This window comes from Emys orbicularis, chromosome 10 (assembly GCF_028017835.1).
Source record: "Emys orbicularis isolate rEmyOrb1 chromosome 10, rEmyOrb1.hap1, whole genome shotgun sequence".
NCBI lineage: Eukaryota > Metazoa > Chordata > Testudines > Emydidae > Emys > Emys orbicularis.
Window position 1 is genome coordinate 10,832,161 of NC_088692.1, and position 22,804 is coordinate 10,854,964.

Here is a 22,804-nt window from a genome sequence, read left to right on the forward strand (position 1 = left end):
GCCATGCACATAGAAAGTTCTTTTCTCAAACACATCACTGGGAAGGAAGGTCTTGGGTTGAAAGCCCTGTATTGGGAGTCAGGAGAGCTGGGTTCAGTTCCTGCCACAGACTTTCTTTGTGTGAACTTAGGGGTTGTCCATTAATTACATAACACATTTTCGGTGACTTTTTTTAAGATCCACCCACCCCCTTGTAATGCTGGAACAAACACACAGATTAAGGACCCCTAATGAGTTATGTAATTTATGGACGGCCCCATGTGCAAGTCACTGAATCTCTCTGTGCTCTCAGCTCCCCATCTCCTCCAGCCTTTGTCTGTCCTGTTTAGATCTCTGCCTATGTGTTTGAAAAGTGGGTCTGCAGTCTGGGTTGGGCTCTCCCAGGCACTACTGTGATATAATAATAGGAGGCTGCTGTTAACATCTTGAAGACAGGCTGAGTCCAGCCAGCCAGAATGGCTAACTCTGACTTGATTGCTAAGCTTAGAGTGCATTATAAAAACATTTAAAATTCAGAGTACCTAGCGTTGCTATCTGATGCCTGGGAGATTTCTTTTGCTGTGTGCTGACTTACTTCGCTACATGTTTTCTCACCTCATTGTTGCCTGCCCTGAAACCTTCCCGGATGAGCTGGTCACCAAGAAAAAGTTGGCAGGAGACCGTTTAGCAACAGCTCAAATATTATGTGACCACATTTTGCATGAGTCAAGAATATTTTCATGCTCCGATGGTGTCACACACATTTAAACCCACTCATACACACACAGACAGACACCTGTATGCACACAGATACTTACGTTCAAGCCCATGCACTGATTCACAGACAGCCACCATGTACTGCACATGCATACATCTACTTTTGGAAATTCAGATGCAGTCACTCACACATATAGCTGCACATTGCACATACACCTGAAGAGTACATGCTCACATCTGTAAAGCTGAGATAAACCTATGTGGGGAGGGGAGAGAGAATGCCCCATAATAGTTTAGTGACTGCATGTCTTTGTGCTGCTGAGCACTGCAAATTCAGGCCCCTTTCTTCCATTACACATCCTGCAGCACAGTAACCATTCAGAAGAGGAATTCTCTGACTTTTAGGAACCATCATAGAGTTAACCGGGCTGCAGAATCATCGCTTGAGCAATATGCAATCGTTCAGAGTCTAGCTAGAACCTCTCTAAGCTGTCACTTCTGAGATGAGCTGAAGACAGGTTGCACTTCAGCACAAACAGTTTTAATATAGGGCAATATCAGCATTCCTGAGAGGTGCAGCCGAGTTCATCGCATGTGACAGGGCAGCTCAGAATGGTAAACAGGATTGAAACCCTCCTGAGTTGGTGTGCTTCGTATTTATTTGCTGATTTGTTTCCCTTGCTAAGGAGCAGAGCCAGAAATGGATGACTGCCTAGAGATGCTGAAAGATGAGGAGGAAGCCCTGTGGGAGAATGTAGAGTGCAATCGGCACATGCTGAGCCGGTACATCAATCCAGCCAAGTTGACCCCGTATCTGCGTCAGTGTAAAGTCATCGACGAGCAAGATGAGGATGAGGTGCTCAACTCGCATATGCTGCTCTCCAAAATTAACCGAGCAGGTAATTCTTTCTTGAACGACCAAGACTGCACCAGTTTATGTGCTGCATTGCCTGGGTTGGGTTGACCTGACCCCAGCATTGAATTAAAATCTATGAAGGGCTCTCTGTTCCCTTTCAGTTAGATTTTTGGGGAAAAATCTGATGTTCACGAAAATGAACTGCTGTTTGGTAATAGTGACTATAGCAAGCCTCTGTTGTACAGAATGATGCTCACCAAGTTTTCATTCCTACATTTGCCAGTACATTTCAGTTATGATAGGCAGCAACCACTGCTCTTTCATGCCTGATGCCCAGATATCTCTGTCAATCAGGGCTGGTCAGCAGCACCCCTTTGATTTGAGCATCACTTTTGGTGGAAAGGTTTGCAATTCTGGCATTTCAGTACTGTACAGCGTGGGCTGCATTGAATGCCACTGTCTTTCGAAGGCTCAAATCCAAACGCTACCTTCCCTACCCTATTCCTTCAGAGTAACAGCCCGCACAAACATGGAGAATACATGGCATAGCTTCATGAGATCAGCTGCGCGCAGTGTGACAAGACTGGCTTTTCCACAGTGTATTTATGTGCCAGCGACTGTTAAATCTGGAGCGGGCTTGGCCTCAGGATTACAATATCTGATTATCCTGTTCTCAGTACTCCTGTGTCCTCTCTCATTGCACTATTGTTGGGTTGTCCCTAGGCCGACTGCTGGACATCCTTCATACCAAGGGTCAAAGGGGCTATGTAGTTTTCTTAGAGAGCCTGGAGTTTTACTATCCTGAACTCTACAAACTGGTGACGGGGAAGGAGCCCACACGGAGATTTTCTACCATTGTCGGTGAGTAGGATCAGTCCCTGAGGAAATAAGGGTTGGAGTCAAGACACGAGATAAGACTGATTTTTTTTTTCAGATGAGAAGTGTTAATGAGGCGTAGTGACGGGTAGTAGCTCATTCCCACTTCTCACTCTCTGGTCTGGTACGACCTAGCATTGACTAAGCTGTTGGTGAAAGCAACACCCCGGTTGTTGGAGTGAAGCTGAAGAGCTTCAGTAGGAGTGCTACCCAGTCTGCCTCTGTTTCTAGAATGGCAGTCATTACAAGGTGCCTCACGGAAAGACATTAGGGACCAGAATCTCATCTCAGTTACATTGGTGTGAGTCTGGGGTAGCTCTGTTGAAATAGACAGAGGTACTCTGGATTTGCACCAGGATAACTGAGATCCAATGTGTGTACATGAACGTGCTCCACCAAGTCCAAAAACAGGTGCATGGATATGTGTGTATTCACCATTGTAGTATATATGCCTGTGTATTAGAATGTGTGTGAAGACTGAGTAGATGAGTTTGAGTGTACATATGCAGTTACATATGCTGTCTGTGTGTACTCTGAACATGTGCATGCATGAATATAAATATACGTATGTGTCTGTGTATATGATAGTGACTCTATATATGATGGGGTGCATATATGTATGATTGTATTGTCTATGTATGGTATTTGTGTGTCTGCTAGTGAGTTTGACTGTGTCTGTATATTTCACTGTGTGTGTGTGTGTGTGTGTGTGCATGTGCATTTGTTTGTTCCCCACCTGTGCTGTCCCAACTTTGCCTGAACCCACATTATTAACCTGCTCCAGAGCAGTGCCATGGATCTTGGAGCTGATGGGCTGTTTGATTCTTTTCAGTGGAGGAGGGACATGAGGGTCTCACCCATTTCCTAATGAATGAAATCATTAAGCTACAGCAGCAGGTGAAGACAAAGGATGTGCAGCGCTGTGAACTCTTGGCCAAGTCCCGCCAGCTGGAGGATGACAGGAAGCAGCTGAAATTGAACAATATAGAGTTGCTGACCTTCCAGGAGAGATACAACAAGATGAAGGAGGAAAGGAACAACTACAACGACGAGCTGATCAAGGTGAAGGATGAGAACTACAACCTGGCCATGAGATACGCCCAGCTGAGCGAAGAGAAGAACATGGCTGTGATGAGGAGCCGGGACCTCCAGCTCGAGGTAAAAGAGATGCTTTGGATTGGTTTGGGTATAAATCACAGATGGAGCATGAAGTGTGGCAATTGGCTCAGTGGTATTTTCAATTATGCTAAAGGTGTGTAGAACTCGTACTTGCTTTGCTTATCCAGGTTAGAGGCTCACAGCATAATGAAATGTTAAGCAGAGATGATGTGTATTAGTGTAAGATTCCCTCTGAGGGATGGGACTTCCCAGCCTATGGAGAAAGGAAAAACATTGTTTTTTCAGCATCAATAATATGTTGGGGCAGTTACCCAAGTATGCACTAAAGTTTCATGGTGGATTATCCAAGAGTTCCAGCATACCATGCTAGCACTGTATTGAGCTGTTGGGAATTAACCACCCCAAGAGCATGAAGTCCGTGTTTTGTGTGCACTCAACTAGAGGTGAGGATGTATTTAGAGAAGCATATACAGAGGCTTGATGTATTTTGGAGAATCTTTTTTTTCCCTGTGCCTCTTTCTGCTTTTCATTGGTTCCTGGGGTGTCCTAGATTGACCAGCTGAAGCATCGGTTGAATAAGATGGAGGAGGAATGCAAGCTGGAGAGGAACCAGTCACTGAAGCTGAAGAATGACATTGAAAACCGACCCAAGAAGGAACAGGTTCTGGAATTGGAGCGGGAGAATGAGATCATGAAGACCAAAATCCAAGAGTTACAATCTATCATTCAGGTAAGCCAGAGGAGGAATTACGCCCCATCCTCTTACTCTCTGCCTTGAAATCAGTACACACGCCCATTATACTGGTGGGAAATGTGGGGGGAAGCTGTGCCCCCAAAACTACAATGAACCCAATCACAAAGTTTGCAAAGACCAAAAGGTTGCACAGCCCCCAACTTTCTACAGATTACCCCATATAAAACAGATGCACAAGCAAAAGGGCTGGATCCTGCAAGGTGCTGAGTGTCTGCTATGAAGTGCTGAGCCCTCTCGATTCCTATTGAAATCAATGAGCCAAATCCTGGCTCTGCTGGAGTTGTTTTGCCCCAGCTCACCAGTGCAAAACCACTTTAACTAGCTCCCCTAGATACTCCTGGTGTAGGGTCTGCACAGACAGTCCTATGTCATCACCCATGCTGGAGTAAGGGATTTGACTGGGGAAAGGAGGCCTGGTCAGAATGTTTCTGCGCTCCAGAAGTCACAAGCTACTGAGACGACCTCCTTGTGGGTTATTGCAGAAAACTGCTCTAACTTGCATTGGGGGCTTCACCAGGGGTGGCCAGCTCCAGGTAAGGGAAGGGCATAAAGGAGGGCACAGCCACCTTAGCCCTCCTTTTCAGGTGATGTGCTAAGCAGGGCTCGGCCAGACCCCCGCATCTATCTCAATGTGCGGGCGCTCAGCACTTGCAGGAACAGACTTTCCTTTTTAGAATGACACCTTTTAAAGATTCTCAACTCATTCTTATGCCAGAGCACAACTGTAGCCTCTCTGGCAGTGCCTAAAAAGTTTTAGGGCTTGCCTACCCATAAACCGCTACACCACTATAGTGCTTCTGGGAAGACACTACCTGTGCTATGTAGGCACTCCACCTCCCAGGGGAGGCAGCAGGTAGGTCGATGGGAGAATTCCCCCGTTGACCTAGCTCAGTTTCCACTGGGGATTAGGTCAGTTTAACTGTGTCGCTCAGGGGTGTGGATTTTTCATACCCCTGAGTGACGTAGTTATACCAACCTAATTTCCTAGTATAGAACAGGCCTTAGTTTTCTACAAAGTGAAGCTCAAATCTTAAAAAAGGTATAATATCTAAGCTTACTTTGAGACGTAGTCTAATCTGAAGACTCGTATGCTGTTAAAAATTAACATGATGATTACTATGACGCACAAGGAAATAATGAAATAATCACCAAAAAATAACTACCTAAAAATGGGAACAAAACACTCCCAAAATAACAAAAAGCCAACTTATTTTAGAAATACTTATTTTATTCAGTAATCAAAATGTCAGTGGACTCTCCAACTTAGTATAAGTATTTTTAAAATAAATTTGCATTTTCTTGCTTAACTTTTTTGTCTTTGATTCCCGGTTTATGTGGTTATTTTTGGCCGCAATTTATTTCTCCCACAGTCATCTTGTTAATTTTAATTCCTAACGGGGAAAAGAAAGTTTCTGGACATTGTAGAAAATGAAGTATTAGTTCTAGGCAGGGGCATTGGTGACTCTAGGCATGTGTTTAATATTCATTAAGCATAGTCATGCAAAGTCTGCATGTTTTAAAAATTCCTCTGCATGTTTTCTTGGGCCCTGCTCCTTGGCAAAGGGCAAACTCTGTGCTCAGTGGGCTGATTAATAGAGAGAGGTTTTGAATGCAGGGCCTGGAGCAAAGGAGCGGCTGCTCATTGTCGCTGCATCCAAAATGTATCAAATTTTATCAGATCCAATAAAAATAACCCCTTCTCCACAGCCATTCTGACAGTGAGCTGGGCTTTGTTCAGCTTTCAAAACATTAACAAATATCCCTCCCTTCTCCTACTTTCACACTGCAATCTCATTCTCTCTTCTTTTTCTTCAACTGTCTGTCTGTTTCTTTCTTCTCCGCATCCCTTTGTTTCTCTCTTTCTCTCTCCTCCTGTCCTATATCTTTAAACCTTGTCAACCTCAGGCTGGCAAACGTAGCTTGCCAGATTCGGACAAAGCCATCTTGGATATCTTGGAGCATGACCGTAAGGAGGCGCTAGAGGACCGCCAGGAGCTGGTCAACAAGATTTTTTATCTCCAGGAGGAGATCCGTCATGTGGAGGATCTGAGAGACAAGGTGAGAGAAAGACAGGACTGAAAGAATGGGATCAGATCTCTTTGAGGGATCTCTGATTGCGATGGCCAGTGATACCTGCAGGTGACTGCTGATGGAGAAGTGCAGTAGCAATTTGGTTCGGTCCTCACTTCCCATCGTCAGCTGTTCACATGAATCTGTCTAGGGTCATCCAGACAGGGCAGGTGCAATTCCTTCAAACCAATTATTTTTCATATAGACAACATTCACTGCTGTGGGAGTAATTTACAACAAGACCCCATCAGCATCAGCTTGGACTGCAGCAGTCTGAGCTTCCTCACAGCCATGCCTTTTCAGCACGGGGCTTCACTCTAGCCATATGTGTCTGTGTCTTATGTAAGCAAATGTATAGATTAGTGCACACCTGGAGGTGAACAGGAATCTCCTCCATGCAGCAGGGTAGACCTCCCGATTACTTTGATGTACAGCTTGTATTGATTAGTCTGTGTCATTTGCAGTATCTTGAGGAGAAAGAAGACCTGGAATTAAAGTGCTCAACTCTGGGGAAAGACTGTGAGATGTACAAGCACCGTATGACCACTGTGATGATACAGCTCGAGGAGGTGGAGAAGGAGCGAGACCAGGTACGTCACATTTGAAGCGGGGGAAGTAACAATGAGAAATTGGATCTTCTCTTTCTTCTGTTTCTGCTGGAAGCCACCTCTAGGAATTGAGGGTAATTGGACCCAAAGTGTCACTACATTTGTTACATATAGTGGTTGCTATTAAAAAAAAGTAAACACTTGCTAGATAGTGGCATTTGCAATACTACTGTTATCTACTAGTCTAAGCATAGGGAGATTCTTCGAGGTTCTGTGGCAGCTGCCAGTGGGTGCTGACTTTTTAATGGCAACACAGTAGGCTGCTTATTAATGTCAAGGTTTTTGGTTAGCACTCTGCAACATTTGCTGCCAACTAAAAGTTGTCAGCCATCATCATCTTCATTAATCGTATTACTGTAGTGCACAGAGGTCCCAAGCATTGTGCTAGGAGCTGTACAAACACACAGTAAGAGACAGTCCCTGTCCCAAAGACTGTGCAATCTAAATTAAGATGAGAACCCATGTGGCGCACACGGGTAAGCAGTGTTTTCCTTCCTCTGCAGGCATTTCGTTCCCGAGATGAGGCACAGACCCAGTACTCACAGTGCCTGATTGAGAAGGACAAGTACAGAAAGCAGATCCGGGAGCTGGAGGAGAAGAACGATGAACTTCGGATCGAGGCAGTCCGGAAGGAGGCTTGCATTGTTAACCTGGAGTGCAAACTCCGACGACTCTCTAAGGAGAACTGTCATGACCAGGTAGGGCCAGGGAGAACTAGCTGTGCTCTCTTCCCTTCATGTCTGTCTCAGTTACAGCATGATGTAGAGGAGGATGGGATTTTATTTTTATTCCCTCTGTGAGCAGCAATGCTAGCCTGAAGAAAGCAGTTGAGGGAAATTTCTCTTCTATTCAGCTTCAATGGTGCGAGAAGCCCTCCAGGGCTAAGGGGTGGAACTTGGCTCTGCCACCCACATAGTCTCTCAGAGACTGGCAGTTCACTTCTGCTGAGCCTTGACGCTAAATGGAAGAGGAGGAAATGTAGAGGGTGGATTGCTTGCATACTGGGGAAGGAAACTCCTAACAACTCTTTCTGAGGAGCTAGTTCTAATGAAGTTTGCAAATAGGTAAACTGGTTATGGGCCATGAACTAATGCTAAAGACGAACAGAAATTTCTGTGAATTTCAGTTTCAGTCTCTAGTTTGAGACCTGAACCACAGTCTATTTGGTCGACAGACAGCGGCTGAACCACTTGAACTACAGGAATGTGGCCTGAACACCATGACAACTGAGCATGCAGGCCTCACTCGGTTCACAGGCAGCCCCGCCCGATGTACTAAAGGGAGGCCACCAGAAGTAGTGGTAAGCTTTTGGCAATAGCCTTCAGCAAAAGGTCACTAAAATCTCTCTTTTATCTCTAGAGTTTACCAAGGAATCTGCCGGTTACCATTATTTCCCAGACCTTTGGTGCTCCTGGCCCCAAAGCCAATGGTCAGGAAGCAGATGACTCCTCCACCTCTGAAGAGTCAGCAGAAGACAATAAATTCTTCCTCCTTGATCAGTCTCGACTTAAGAGAAGAATGAACCTGAAGGGAATCCAGGTGTGTCCCAATCTGAGGCCAGAACTGTGTAGTTCAGATGGGTTGTGGAGGAGATACAGTCAGGCTTTGTGGGGGGGAAAGCAATCAGGTTTTGCGGGACAATTGCTGCCCCCTTTTCCTCCTCCCCTATGTGCTCCATACTCGTGCTGCTCATTTATATTCTCACTGTGGCTTCAATAAAATGGATCTTTGCCTCTTTAATAGTAGTGAAAAAAGTACATCTTGAAAATTGCTTTAATGCCCTAAGCCCAGTATGTGTGGAATGGCTGATGGAAAATGCAGCACTGATGGAAAAGCTGGCATCGTCTGGAAGGAACGATCGGACAGGGCCGCCCGGGGGGCGGGGGGGGGGCAAGTGGGGCAATTTGCCCCAGGCTCCGGGCCCCACAGGGGCCCCCACGAGAGTTTTTCGGGGCCCCTGGAGTGGGGTCCTTCACTCGCTCCAGGGGCCCCGGAAAACTCTCGTGGGGCCTGGGACCCCGGAGCTTCTTCTGCTCTGGGTCTTCGACAGCAGGGGGGTCCTTCTGCTCCGGGACCCGCCGCCGAAGTGCCCTGAAGACCCGCCGCCGAAGACCCCAGGCCCCCTGAATCCTCTGGGCGGCCCTGCGATCGGAAGAAATGAACAAAATCTGGAGCAAAATTAGCTAGCTAATTCAGAATGACATGAAGCATGTCCTACCCATTCAAATATAAGCGGCAGCATGACTGAGGTCCTTGACTTCCCTGACTACTGGGCTGACTGTGGCTGCCACTGCATTCATGAATTGTAAAAACCTACCATCTAAGATTGATATGGAATGTATGAGCTGCTCTTTCTCTGTGTCCCCATCTGAATTCTCTCTGTCTTTCCTAACCTTTCTGAGCCCCGGCTGTCTTTATTGCCAGGAGCAGTGGAGGTCCATTTTTTCCTTTTACCTGGCAAAGGGAGGCTTCTTGTATGAGCAGCCTGTTTAAACCAGTCACAAGAGACCCACTTCATCTTTTGTCATTCCCTTTGCAGAATATGGGAACTGCAGTGCATTTGGTGTTTAAATAACTCTTCTCCAGGCCCTGTTTGATGAGGGCACATAGGCTCTGCAATGTGACAAAGGGGAAGGAAGGGAGGTGTCTGTTTTACAGTGAATGTGACACATATCCTGAGTTTGGCTTGATTTCTGTCTTTTTTCTTTCAGCTACCACGAGCTAAATCCCCCATCAATACAAGCAAAGCATCAGATTTTCAAGGTCAGAGAGAGCATCAGTATCCCTATTGCTTGTCTCAGTCTGTCTCATCTAGTCCATCTGCGTCAGTTTGTTCTAACAAACATGCCAACAGGGCGAACTCAGAACTAAACCCGAGAGACCTAAGCAGCAGTCTTCTTTTGCACTAAATGATGTTAATCATCATTTCAAATTGACGAGAGGCTGTCTGATCATTCTTTCCATCCATGGTCACTCTATAGACTGCTTTATCCTGTCCCATAGACAGTCTCAGCTTTCTAGCTACTTTTAACTGGCATCTTCTATCTGATTATAATTTAAAAAGGGTCAAAATTAGACCTACTTTAAAGATCATCATACCATTCTGAATATTGATGGAATCTTTGAGTAGGAAGGGCCCCTAATCTACGGGGTCATCTAAACAGTCCCCTTATCTGTTGGCAAGATGGAGTCCATTTTTTACTCTAATCCCCTGTTGATATTTATTTGTACATATCCATCAGTTAGCTGTAATCTTACCAAATTATCATGTGCGTCTTGGCTGTCTGAATTTTCCTAGTGCCCTGCATTTAACTAACAGACACTTAACAAAAAGAAATGGTTTGAGCCGGGAATATGTGCATTATTTGTTATGTGCAGGCAGCATGCTCAGCATTGAACTGAGTAGAATGCTAGAAGGTAGAAGAAGAGATTGTCACTGTTCCATGGAGCCTACATGTTAAGCAGACAATCAGTAGAGTTCAGACACATAGTATGTTAAATGAGCAGATGGATTAATCTCCACCCATGGAGCAGATGACCAGTTCCAGCTTGTTTAAGTTTTTATATAAATAAGACATTTCTTTAATTGGTGGATTAATGTTCATGAACCTCATAGGAGAAACTTGTTTTAAAGAGGGGGTTGAATGAGGGGCAGAGTGCTCCCCAGAAGTGTGCACATTCCTGCTTTAGCGCATCTCCCAACAGGAAAGGGTGCTGGAATCAGAAGGCAAAGGAGAGCTTCCTCAATCTCCCATTCAGTAAAGAGAATGAAGGGGCAGACAGAAGATAAGCTCGAATGGGTGGAAAATCCTACATGTTGTTGGGAATGTGAGGAAGAATTTATACTGAAGTGGATCTAATATAAATATCTCTGGTGTCTATCTCCCTCTCTGCCTTTGCCTTTGTCTCTGTCATTTGTGAGCACAGCAGTCAGAGCACAGGATGAAGATGGGGCTGATGCCAGCAGCAGCCGCACAGACACCAGTTCCTCCAATCCTGTTTCCATCAATAACTCAGTCAGCAGCTGTGAAGTTGGCAAAATTGTAAGGAGCCTTCGGGTGCCCCTTGTTTGTCTGTGACCTTCCCTATAATGTGATTCAGAGCTCCCACAACCCAGCCCTAGCTCTGCACTAACAGCCCAGCTGCAATCAAACTCAGGGCCCTGTCACTAGCTCCCTAATCCTTTTTACCAGCATGTTATTAGAACCATGTTATTAACCTTTCCCAAAACCACATAACTGGCTTATGTTTATTTAAATATATTTCAACAGGACTTTACAGGGTATTTACACCCTCTCCGTATCTCATCTCTCCATTTAACACTTAGTGTAGGAGGTGGAGGCGTTTCTTCAAAGGCTGCTTTGTAATTGATTTTAGTGGAACATTTGAAATTCTATTGGAGTTTCTCATGCCCTTCATGTCCATAAGCAACAATGGGTCAGAGAAGGGGCGCAGCTAGCAGTTGGTAATTTCTGCACACACTAACCAATCCATTTCGGCAGTAGCCCCATAATCTCCCAAGGCAGACATGCCATTATACACAATGTGAGCACTGGCACAGCAGGTGTAGTTAGAGAGGATGATCTTGCAGAGTGTTAATAAAAGATCTGATGAAGAACAAAACACCTTGCCGGAGCACTGTAAGAAATGCTGCCCCCAGGAAATTAAAAACTATAGCCTAGACTAGCCAGTGGGGGACCCTCTGCCACTCATAATAAGCTCAGCTGCCTTTATAGGGATACCCTTTGGACTATTAGTCAGATACACTGATGAATTACACTGTCTTGATTACAGTGCAGTTTAGAATAGTTTATGAACTGGTGTTATTAGTTTATTTAGAATGAGCAGACATGTATTTTCCTTCTTTTTCTGTATCCTCTGGTACATGTATTCACAATGCAACATATGTCCCACTTAACAAGGCTAAAGCTAAAACTCTGCAGTGAATCAGCCACTTGCATTGCCACATAAGACCATATCATGTCTATACACAATGCGCGTGCGCACACACACACACACACAGAACAGTTGGAACATATAGACGTGTGCTCATGTGCATGGGACTCTGTGACCATGGAATGAGTTTGTCCTAGTCCATATTAGATGGAGACTAGCAGTAAAGCACCAGACCAAAACACTGATGACTTTTCAAATGAGAAATGGATATGACACTTAACATGGATTTTCTTTCTTTCTTTTTAAAATAAAAGCAAACCCTGAGAAATCGCAACCACAGTATCATGTCCACCACTCCAGAACCTCCAGGAAATGACTCAATAGTCCGACGGTGCAAAGAAGACGCTCCTCATTGCAGGTGGGTAGCTGTGTTAGTGAAAGATGGGTAGAAAATGCTGTTAAGGCTAGAGAACTAACTGTGCCTCCTACCCCTTTTAGTCCTTCCAAGGGCACGCCTCAGGTGACTGGCCTGGCTTCTCACACCTCATTCTGGGTGGAACCCCGTGGTCCAGCCAGACTCAGACTGGATGCCTGACTCCCTACCATGCTAATGACACAGGCCCAGCTTGGTTTTGGCCCCTGTAAGAATTTCCCTTGGGGAGCCTGTGACAAGCATACGTTTGCAGTGATACAGAAACAGCATTGTCAGACCAATGCTTTCTTTATTCATTTTTCAAAGGTGCAAAGTACATCGAACCCAGGGTTAAAACAATAAAAAGCCCCTACACGCATGGGTAGGATGGCCACTCACACATTCCTGGAGTAGCAGACATTCTGGTATTTCTGGGAACGGCATAGGCCTGCCCTCGCTGGCATGACCCTACCCCTCTTGTCGTGACCTCATGTGCATGGTGCGGGCCAGGTCACGCCGCATGGGGGTGCCATTTTGAAGAGCGTGCCACCCTGCTGGCGTGACTTCTCTCACACAGTGCATGCGACATCACACTGGCAGGGGCAGAGCAGTGCACTCTTCATTACGGCGTCTCTCGTCTGATACCGGACAAAACGACGTGTGGTTTAGTCTCAGTACTGGACGGGGGACAAAGATTTAGAAAAGCAGGACTATCTGGTTTAAAACCAGACAAATGGCCTGCTTATGCATGGCTATCATTACACCTTTGTAAATTCCCCTCAGCCCAGCTCTCTCCATCTCTGGCAGGGGGAAACAGACTGACCGTGCTGTAGTTTCTACTGTGTTTGCTAGCCTGATAGCTTTTCACTGATACACTGTGAGCAGCCTCTCCTACCTCCCCCAACCCCCCCACCCTTTTCTAAGATCTTGAGGGTAGGGTCCCCCTTGATTCCAGGCTTTAACCTTGGGAAGAGTAATCCGTTCCAGTCTGGATGGAGCCAGTTAGGGGGTAGTCCCCAACAAACCTTATCTGTGTCATTGTTTTACCAGTCCTTCTTGGTTACTTTAATTAAACTCCATAGGAAGTACCTTCATCATAACTGTCAAGGCTCCTTCCCCACTCTGAACTTTAGGGTACAGATGTGGGGGCCTGCATGAAAACTTCTAAGCTTAACTACCAGCTTAGATCTGGTCCGCTGCCACCACTCCCAAATGGGCTAACTCCCTTCCCTGGGTAGCCTTGAGAGACTCTTCCACCAACTCCCTGGTGAACACAGATCCAACCCCTTGGATCTTAAAACAAGGAGAAATTAACCATCCCCCCTCCTTTCTCCCACCAACTCCTGGTGGATCCAGATCCAACCCCCTTGGATCTAAAAACAAGGAAAAATCAATCAGGTTCTTAAAAAGAAGGCTTTTAATTAAAGAAAAATGTAAAAATCATCTCTTAAAATCAGGATGGAAAATAACTTTACAGGGTAATCAAACTTAAAGAGCCTAGAGGAACCCCCTTCTAGCCTTAGGTTCAAAATTACAGCAAACAGAGGTAAACACCCTAGCAAAAGGTACATTTACAAGTTGAGAAAACAAAGATAAAACTAACACACCTTACCTGGCTGTACTTACAAGTTTGAAATATGAGAGACTTGTTCAGAAAGATTTGGAGAGCATGGATTGATGTCTGGTCCCTCTTAGTCCCAAGAGCTCCCCCCCAAAACAAAGAGCACAAACAAAAGCCTTCCCCCCACCACCACCAAGATTTGAAAGTATCTTGTCCCCTTATTGGTCCTTTGGGTCAGGTGTCAGCCAGGTTACCTGAGCTTCTTAACCCTTTACAGGTAAAAGGATTTTATAGTATTGTACACAGGAGGGCTGTTACCCTTCCCTTTATAGTTATGACAATAACCAAACATGCAGAAGCCTGCACCATATTCATAACAAATAGTACAGATACTTCCAAATTCATCATAACTGCTGATGTGCAGTTTAAGTTCAGACTTCCTTTAAAAAAAAAAGAAAGCAAAAGTCCTGGGACCTGATCTTGATATGTGTTTGTACTGGATTGTAGCACCCCAACTGCTATTATTGTTGTCACTCCAAATATTGGTCTTTTATTAGGAAATGCAAAACACTGGTGTTCAGGACACACAGTGGAAATTTTTTTAAACTTTATTTTTATTATTTTTATATAAAATATAAACATATAATGAAACAAAACATATATCAATGCATGCACAACATGGAAATACTATATAAATAACACAATTCAGTGTTTATTATTTGTAAAACCTGGAAGAAACCAACCAACCAACCAACCAACACAAACCTGAACCCAGAGAGGTCATGCAGGGCATGAATTTTTAAATGACTATCTAGATAAATAAGTGAGAACATAACCTATGAATATCGGGGACTAATATATACTGAACTGCTAACGAATGCAATAGTTTCATGTGTGACCAAATTTTTTCCAAGCATTTCTATTAGACAGAGTCATTTTTTCCATTAATGCAGTAGCAAAGAGCTCACTAAACCAGTCTGTGTATGAGGGAGGAGTTGCAACTGGTTCCAACTCATCCAGCACTCCAAAAATCAGTGGAAATTTTAAAAAGCAAGAAATACAGAAGTTAAGGTTCTTTCTAAAATGTTAACTTTGGTACATTGCACATATTTAGCATTTTTAGTTCTGTTTTTCTTCTTAAAATCTGGTGTATTACATTTTTGGTTGTTTCATTACATGTTTACTGTAAAATGTACAACATGTTACTGTAGGTACTTAATTTTTCAAATTTCCTGACTCTCTTTGGTTTAACTGTGCCCTCTTTAAGTTGTGCTGTTGTAGGGGCCAGAGGGTTGCATGTGATAGTTTTTTTTATAAAGGCAAAGGAGAGAGAATAGGCAATTGCCTGTGCTTTGGTACCATTAACACATAAATGGTCCCAAAGCGGTTCTGAAGTTCACACCTCATTGAGGTAAATGGGCTGGAAGAGGAAGCAGAGTTCACATCTCTTTGAGACAGTTTTCAGCATGGTTGAGCTAAGAGGAGAGATCAGCCCATCTGTGTACAAAGTGTTGGCTGTGTCAGCATGTGAAAAAGATAGACGTTTAGGCCACTGAGTTGGGCTGCCCCAGTTTTTGGATGCCCAGGCTGAGTCAGCTTGGCTCTAGTTTTCAGAGGGACAGAGCCCTTGTGCATTTGAAGTCACTAGGAGCAGAGGGTTCAGCACTTGTTAAAATCAGAACCAACGTATCTCAAACTGGGCACCCACAATCAGTGGCCATTTTTGAAAATTTGTCTTAGTTTTTTCAAAGGAAAACTTAAAATTTGCAGAGTGCAGTAAAAACTATAATGCCATTTTCAAATCATGGTATCTGCCATGTTTGCTAACCTTTGGACCCATGACAGTTCCAGACGGGGGGAGGGATAGCTCAGTGGTTTGAGCATTGGCCTGCTAAACCCAGCATTGTGAGTTCAATCCTTGAGGGGGCTATTTAGGGATCTGGGGCAAAAATCTGTCTGGGGATTGGTCCTGCTTTGAGCAGGGGGTTGGACTAGATGAGGTCCCTTCCAACCCAGATATTCTATGATTCTGTGTTAAAGTACTAGGGTTTTTTTGTTTGTTTTTGGAGCAGTGTGTGTGTGTGAGTGAGAGACTCTCGCATTTCCTTCATGCAAGCTGTCCCAGCAGCACATCCTGTTTCTGTCTGGCAAGACAGATGTGCATAGTGTCCAGCAAAGTAGAGGTGTAGCCTTTTTCTGCTGAGTCAAAAATCTTCACAGATGTCCCTGGAGCATGCTCAGAAGTAATTTTTCAATAGCTTACAACTTTGTGATTAGCCTGCCAAGCTTTTTTCAAACTTGTTCATTTCATGGACATGCTCAAAAAAACAACAACAACAACAAAACCTATTTACATGCCAAGTTTTAGGTTTCATTGTTCAGCTGGTTTTGAGTTATTTGTGTGAAAATAAATTGAGGCCATTTCTTATAGTGGGGGAAAGTGGTTGGGTTTATTTCCCCCTTCAGCATCACATAATTTAAAACAAGTTGAATTGATTTTCCCCAAACTTTCTGCAAAAATTCCCCTTTCACCTTGGATCAAGTGGAGAAAATGTCAGCCTCAAAGGTAAGAATAAGGGGTTATCATTTAAACCAATTTGCAGCCTTTACTGCAGCATTTGCCATAACCAAGCTGCTCTAGATATTTAGCCATTTGGATCACTCAGTTGACTGGACACAGTTGTAATAAGTGGGCCTACAAATTTACCTTAATTGTGAGTTCAATGGTGAAAAGTGAATGAAAGTTCATAAAATGTCACAATAACCTATAATAACAAATGTTGGGGAGAAAAGTTGCAATAGGGAGACAGACCAAATTAATCTAAACAAAAGGGCCTACTAATATAATTCAAGGACTGTTAAGATCATGCCTGGTAAACAAGAGAAGTGTGGGACCGGAAATTAATGAACCAAAGTTGATGTGTTGGAAAATAGGCCTAATTGTTGGACAGAATAATGAGGGGATGGGCTATTCCTTCCATCATTCCCTTTTGGGGTCCTTAAGAGACTTTGGGGTGGCGGGGTAAGCTGGCTACCATAAAGCTCGCTGATTAAAAGACAGGAGATAGGGAAGGAGCAAGCCTCATCATCATGGCTACCTCCCCCACCATCTCCTGGGACCCCCTTGACCTTTATCATCCTATCCTGAAAGATGTCCTAACTGGGCCAATAGAGAGGGACCAGATGACATCACCGTCTCCACTGACTCCGGTTAATGCCAAATACAAGCTGGGTGTGAGACTTTGTCATCTCCTGTGTGTCCTTTTCCTTCCCTACCTTATTTCTTCTCTTTCCTCTCCTCTCCTTTTCCTTCTGTCTAATAAGGAAAGCCTATTACCAAAAAGGCAACTAATGCAATGCCCTAAATAGCCTGAAGCTGGTACCAGTTTGCCAGGTCTCGGAGTGACTGATACGACCATGTGCTGGGCCTGTGTTTTTTGCAGCAGCGAGGCTGCAAGTCAGAGTCAACACCAGAGACGGAAGCTGCATTGTTTTTAATCTTGGCTGATCTTCTTCATGATGAGCAGCATCTTACTCCCTCCTCTAGAAGTCCCTGTAAAGCCACCTATTGTGGAGAAAGGTGCTGTTCGATCACTGTAAGGGAATCACAATCTGGCCCCTTATTTTTATTTTTAGTAAAGGTGTCAGCAAGACCTGAAGTGGCTAGTATTTTGTCATGGCGCCTGATCCAACTTCCATTGAAGCGATGTATCTTACTGATTTCAAAGGGATTTGGATTGGACGATGGTTGTGGAGTTGGAGGTTCTGCACGTAGCCGGGTACACCCAGACATTCCTCTGATTTCACCAGACATTCCATTGTCAAAGGTCCCTCAGAAAGACCCGTGCAGCTGTTATAATACTGCAAGTGCACTTCAAAGGTATAACCAAAATAAATCATTTTTATTGCTCTACTTGAAGCCCGTCCCTTACATTTTGGACCCAGTGTGGAATAAAGCACATTGCAGTCTAAAGCAGGTATTATGCATGCACTGTATCAAAGTGTTCAAAAGAAGAACTGAAATAGTAAGTGCAGATCAACCAGTTCAGGCCACTAGAGACCACAGTTTCCTTCCACCTGTCAGAACCTTCATTACCTCTCTGTTAACAGTTCTTCCTTCTGAAACTTCCTGCTGCTTCCCACGCCTCTCTCTCCTCCACAGGCCTCTCTAGATAATGTTTCCTATGCAGCCTTCCTGTTTCTTCCCTGTGCCACATGTGTCTGTAAAGCTTAGTCTGTTGGCACTGTCCTGCTGTTTCACCTGCCACCTCCAACACCTTCCTCCATCACAGAGCTTCCTCTGTCAGAGCCTACCGATACCTGCTGAATTTTGAAAAGTGAAAGTCTCTCTCTCTCTCTTTGTTTTTAATTCCAGCCTGGCTGAGGAGGACAATGACAGCTTTTGCTATGATACTTTGGAACTAGATGGTAAGTAAGGGGCGGTTACCAGTCTGTAACCTTAGCTCTGAGCCATGATCATGATTCCTTAACTCACCAGACTCAGATACTATCCACCAGCCCTTATGATCACATAAAGGTGTAACACCTCCTGGGTGTGGTGTTCTGTCCCATCTAATGGCACCGAGACCACTTAGGCCTGGTCTACACTGGGGAGGGGGATCGACTTAAGATACACAACTTGTAGCTGAAGTCGACGTATCTTAGTTCGACTTACCTCCCGTCCTCACGGCGCGGGATCAACGGCCGCCGCTCCCCCGTCGACTCCGCTTCCGCCTCTCGCTGCGGTGGAGTTCCAGAGTCGACGGCAGAGCAATCGTGGATCGATTTATCGCGTCTACAACAGACGTACCCTTAGAGAGAGATTAATGAGTCTGTTACAGCCTTCGCTAACAGCCATGTGGCTTTTAGCTCATGCAGTAGAGGCTCATGCATTCAGCTCCCAAGGTTTGCTCCCGGGGTCTGTCGGTGTTACATAGGGTTGGAGGAAGGAGGATACATGATATGCACTGGCTTTCCATATCACAGGCAGAACTGGGATAGGAGAGGGATGCCTGACGTTCACTGACCTCCATTAACGCAGGTAGAACCTCAGCAGGGATATAAAGGATTCCCACCCTCACACCTTTTGGAAAATGTAATAATTAAGACCAAATCAATCCACACAAGTTTTTCTTTTTTTCATATGGAGTAGACCCCAGTAGGCAGGCCTTCTGAGGCCGAAGTTCTGTGTTGGGTTCTGCCAAATCCAGGGACTGTAATGACCAGAAGGGACATTCAGTGCTGAAAAGGAAACAAATGACCTTTGAACCTTGTATTTTAGAAAGTGGTGTTGGAGCACTGGCTGTAGAGGGAGCTGCAGCTTATTTAGTCCAAACCTCTTAGTGGGAGTCACAATGAGAAGTGGTGTAGGGGCAATGGCTGTGGAGCAGCTCTCTGATCCCAGCAGGAGTTGCTATAGGGAATGGTGAATGGTTTCTGGCTGTTGGAGAAAGAGGTAGTGAGGACTAAGCAAGGGACTGGGAACCAGGAATTCCTGAGTTCTAATCCTGGCTCTGGTCCAAGATGGATGTGTGATCTTTGGGCATGTCCCTGAACCACTCTGTATTTCAGTCTATCCCTACATAGAATGGGGATAATGATGCTTTTCTTGTTGGGAGCGTTAATTAATGTTTGTAAAGAATTTCTCAAAGGGATTGTTACATTCCATCATTCTGTCACTGTTCCAGTGGCGCCAGAGCATTTATCGAAAACCATTTCTGTGGGGCTGCTAATTTACAAGGTGCCTTACAGATATCAATGCATCCTCTGTCCCGTAGATTTAACAATCTAAATAAGATGAGACACAAAAGCACAAGAAAAAGCCCAGGTTTGCGCTTCAGAAGAGGAAAGGCAAGGTGGTGATTAGTGATGAGAAGGAGGGAGGAGCTATTGCTTGAAGAAGTGGTCTTAGGGAGGGATTTGATTTGGAGGAGAGAGAGCGCATTTGGCTGGTAAGGACTAGGTGACCGTTCCAGGCTTAATAGACAGCATGACAAAAATATGAAGCTGACAGTGACCAAATAGACTTTGGATGAGGGGGATTCTCATTCCTGCCTCCAGGGCTGGTGGAACCCATTCCCTGCTCTGAATCAAAATAATGTGTCTCTCCCCCATCCCTCCACCTCAGGCTTGCCCTGGGATCGGCTCCGTCTGCACCTTTCCCCAGTCTCTGTTTCCTCACGGCATCTGGAATTCCTTCTGATTTTTGTGTCCTTTTTCAGATGAGAGTCATGACAGATACTCGCATGGAGCTCCCTCAGTGCATTCCTCCTCTTCCTCTCACCAGTCTGAAGGCATGGAAGCCTATGACCTTGAGCACGTCAGCTCCATTTTTAGGAAGTTCTCTCTGGAAAGGTATTTTGGGGATGCTGGTTTATTTGCCCAAGGCTGATCTGGGGGTAGAAAGGCTACCCAGGGCAGGGTTGCCATCTTTAAATGCAAGATATTAGATCACTCCATGAATCTCAGAGGATGGGATATCGTATGACACGGTGATATCACAGTGTTGCATGGGCAGTTCGCTTCCTTATGTCCTCATGTCACAGTGTGGCAACACAACACGTTATGTTGGGACCATTTATCCTGCAAACTGAGACTGTGGTTGACTATCATGACTATCTCAGAAAAATCAGGGGAGGAAAGTGATCTGAAGAAAACAGCTTTATCCTAGTGACCTTGTTGTCTCACTGCTCACTCTGCCATCATACATCTGAGGCTGTTCAGTCTTGTTTCAGCATTTAGGAGGTGCCCAGATGCTGCTCTCTAGTATAACTTATGTAGTATTGTAGCAGAGAGGACAAATTTCTCGGGGGTCATTAGATCCTAGTGCTTGATAAATGTAGAAAGCTCATTTGCATGCCCCGCTCCCTCCCCACATTTGTCCTGAGTGGAGAATTTCTATTTTGGTCCCAGACTAGTTGAGAGAAGCTGAGAACTGCATTGTCTAAGCTGTTTATTTGTTTCATGAACACAGACCTTTCCGTCCTTCTGTGACGTCTGTTGGTCGCATTAAGAACTCCTGCCACACTATCCAGCGCATCACACTGAATGGAGACAGCCTCAACTCAGAAATCACTCTGCTGGGGGGGAATGACAAAGGAAGCTTCATCAGCTCTGTCAAGCTGGGATCCCAAGCAGAGAAAGCAGGCCTCCGGGAGGGACATCAGCTGCTTCTGGTAAGCATTAAACATACAACAAACAGTGTGTGCTTATTGCACTAATCCCCTTTGTTTCTTTTTTCTTCTTCTCATTCCCTAGTAATGACAAAACATGAGCATCTCTGCAGCCAATATTCCTACATCTTTAGATCCAATCGGGAATCCTGCTGAGCGAGTCTGGAAGTGGGGGTATTTGTGGGCTTTCCAGACACCTGCACAATTACAGCTTACAATCACTCCAGCTGAAAGAAGCTGGGACAGGAGTGACTGCCCCCTCCTTTTACACCCTTCCTTATAGTGATACCCCTTGGAAAAGACTAGCACGGGAGTGGCTGTGAGCTTTCCCTGTCACCTCTGTCTTGTGTGTTTGCTTGTTTGTTTGTTTTCTCTTGTTCAGTTTGTAGAGGCTGGTAGGAGGCAGCGTGCTGTGAGAGAAACAGAGCCCTGATTAGGCAGCCAAACAGTCAGCCAGTGGCACAGGTGCAGCAAACAGAGCTGTAAACAGGGAGTTTGAGTGGGAGTTTGTTAGGGGTAGGGATGTGTGGTCTTCTGATTTTGATCTGGTGTTTGTTTGGGTGTTTGGGTCTTTGTTTGTTTGTTTGTTTGTTTGTTCCTTGACAGGAATTTAGGCGGGAAAGCTATGGCAGGTACAGAGGCAGCAGTGGTAGTGACCCAAGCCATGGAAGAGACAATGAAGATAACCGGATGTGGAAGCTGTGGGATGTACATGATCCTACAGCGGGTACCTGAAAAAACTTGTTTGTATTAAGTTCCACTTGATAGAGCTGATGGAAGAGAAGATCCAAGGCATGGGGAAACTATGGTGGAGTTTTGAGGGGGATTTGAGCAGATGATGGAGCAAAGGCAAGAGGAGGCTGAAGGGAAAAGTCAAGACTTTCAGATGCAAGCTGGACTGAAAGGACTCAGAGCAGAGCCTGATGGGTGAGGAGAGTGATCAGTGGAAGCATGTGACTACAAGAACCAGGCTGAGGAAAAGACTGGCTGGTGAAGGAGAAATAGAGCTCAGGAACAGGTTTGCTGAGTTGTAAAATGAAGAAGGGGCACAGCAGGCTGTAACTGAAGCAGGGAGGGCAAGGAAGAAGAGAAGAGTGGCTAGTCCTACAAGAAGAGGGGAAGAGTCAATGGAGATAGCCAGAGTTCAGAGCCCCAGGACGATACAGGATGACTTGCAGAAGATTGTAAGGGAGAATAGAAGACAAGAGGACTCACAGCCAGAAAGAACAGGAGGAAGGCCGGAGAATTACACCATCACCAGAAAAAGGCAGGTCTACATGATTGGGGACTCCCTACTAAGAAGAACAGATACGCCTGTCACCAGAGCTGAACCAGAGGGTATGCTGTCTGCCAGAAGCAAAGATATGGGATGTGGACTTGAGGCTGAAGAGGATCCTAATGGAAGCAGAAAAGAATCCACTGATTATCCTTCATGTGGGAACAAATGACACAGCTAGATTCTCACTGGAACATATAAGGAAATGGAGGCTCATGTGATGTTCAGAGGGATTCTGCCTGTTCCTAGAGGAGGAGAATGAAGGCGAGACAAAGTTATGGTGATCAACAGATGGCTCAAGCAGTGGTGCTATAAGGAGGACTTTGGGATGTTTGACCATTGGGAGGCATTTGTGGACAGAAGACCATTCTCATGGGATGGACTCCACCTGAGTAGGAAGGGAAATAGATTTCTGGGATGGAGGTTGGCACAACTCATTAAAAGAGCTTTAAACTAGGAACTCGGGGGGAGATGGTTGGGACAAGCTCATGTAATCTCCATGTCTGAT

General features: G+C 45.1%; 1 protein-coding gene across 1 annotated transcript in view; it reads left to right on the forward strand.

The window, feature by feature from the left end:
* The window catches only part of CARD11 (caspase recruitment domain family member 11), a 50,503-nt gene that overhangs the window by 13,215 nt on the left and 14,484 nt on the right, over nucleotides 1-22,804 (forward strand). Inside the window, exons 3-16 of the mRNA XM_065412302.1 lie at nucleotides 1,383-1,595; nucleotides 2,276-2,413; nucleotides 3,261-3,586; nucleotides 4,098-4,277; nucleotides 6,207-6,359; nucleotides 6,836-6,961; nucleotides 7,483-7,677; nucleotides 8,339-8,518; nucleotides 9,691-9,742; nucleotides 10,907-11,022; nucleotides 12,190-12,293; nucleotides 18,224-18,276; nucleotides 20,070-20,202; nucleotides 20,822-21,023. Coding sequence (XP_065268374.1) covers nucleotides 1,383-1,595; nucleotides 2,276-2,413; nucleotides 3,261-3,586; nucleotides 4,098-4,277; nucleotides 6,207-6,359; nucleotides 6,836-6,961; nucleotides 7,483-7,677; nucleotides 8,339-8,518; nucleotides 9,691-9,742; nucleotides 10,907-11,022; nucleotides 12,190-12,293; nucleotides 18,224-18,276; nucleotides 20,070-20,202; nucleotides 20,822-21,023 — 2,171 coding nt within the window. The remainder of the gene's footprint in view (nucleotides 1-1,382; nucleotides 1,596-2,275; nucleotides 2,414-3,260; nucleotides 3,587-4,097; nucleotides 4,278-6,206; nucleotides 6,360-6,835; nucleotides 6,962-7,482; nucleotides 7,678-8,338; nucleotides 8,519-9,690; nucleotides 9,743-10,906; nucleotides 11,023-12,189; nucleotides 12,294-18,223; nucleotides 18,277-20,069; nucleotides 20,203-20,821; nucleotides 21,024-22,804) is intronic.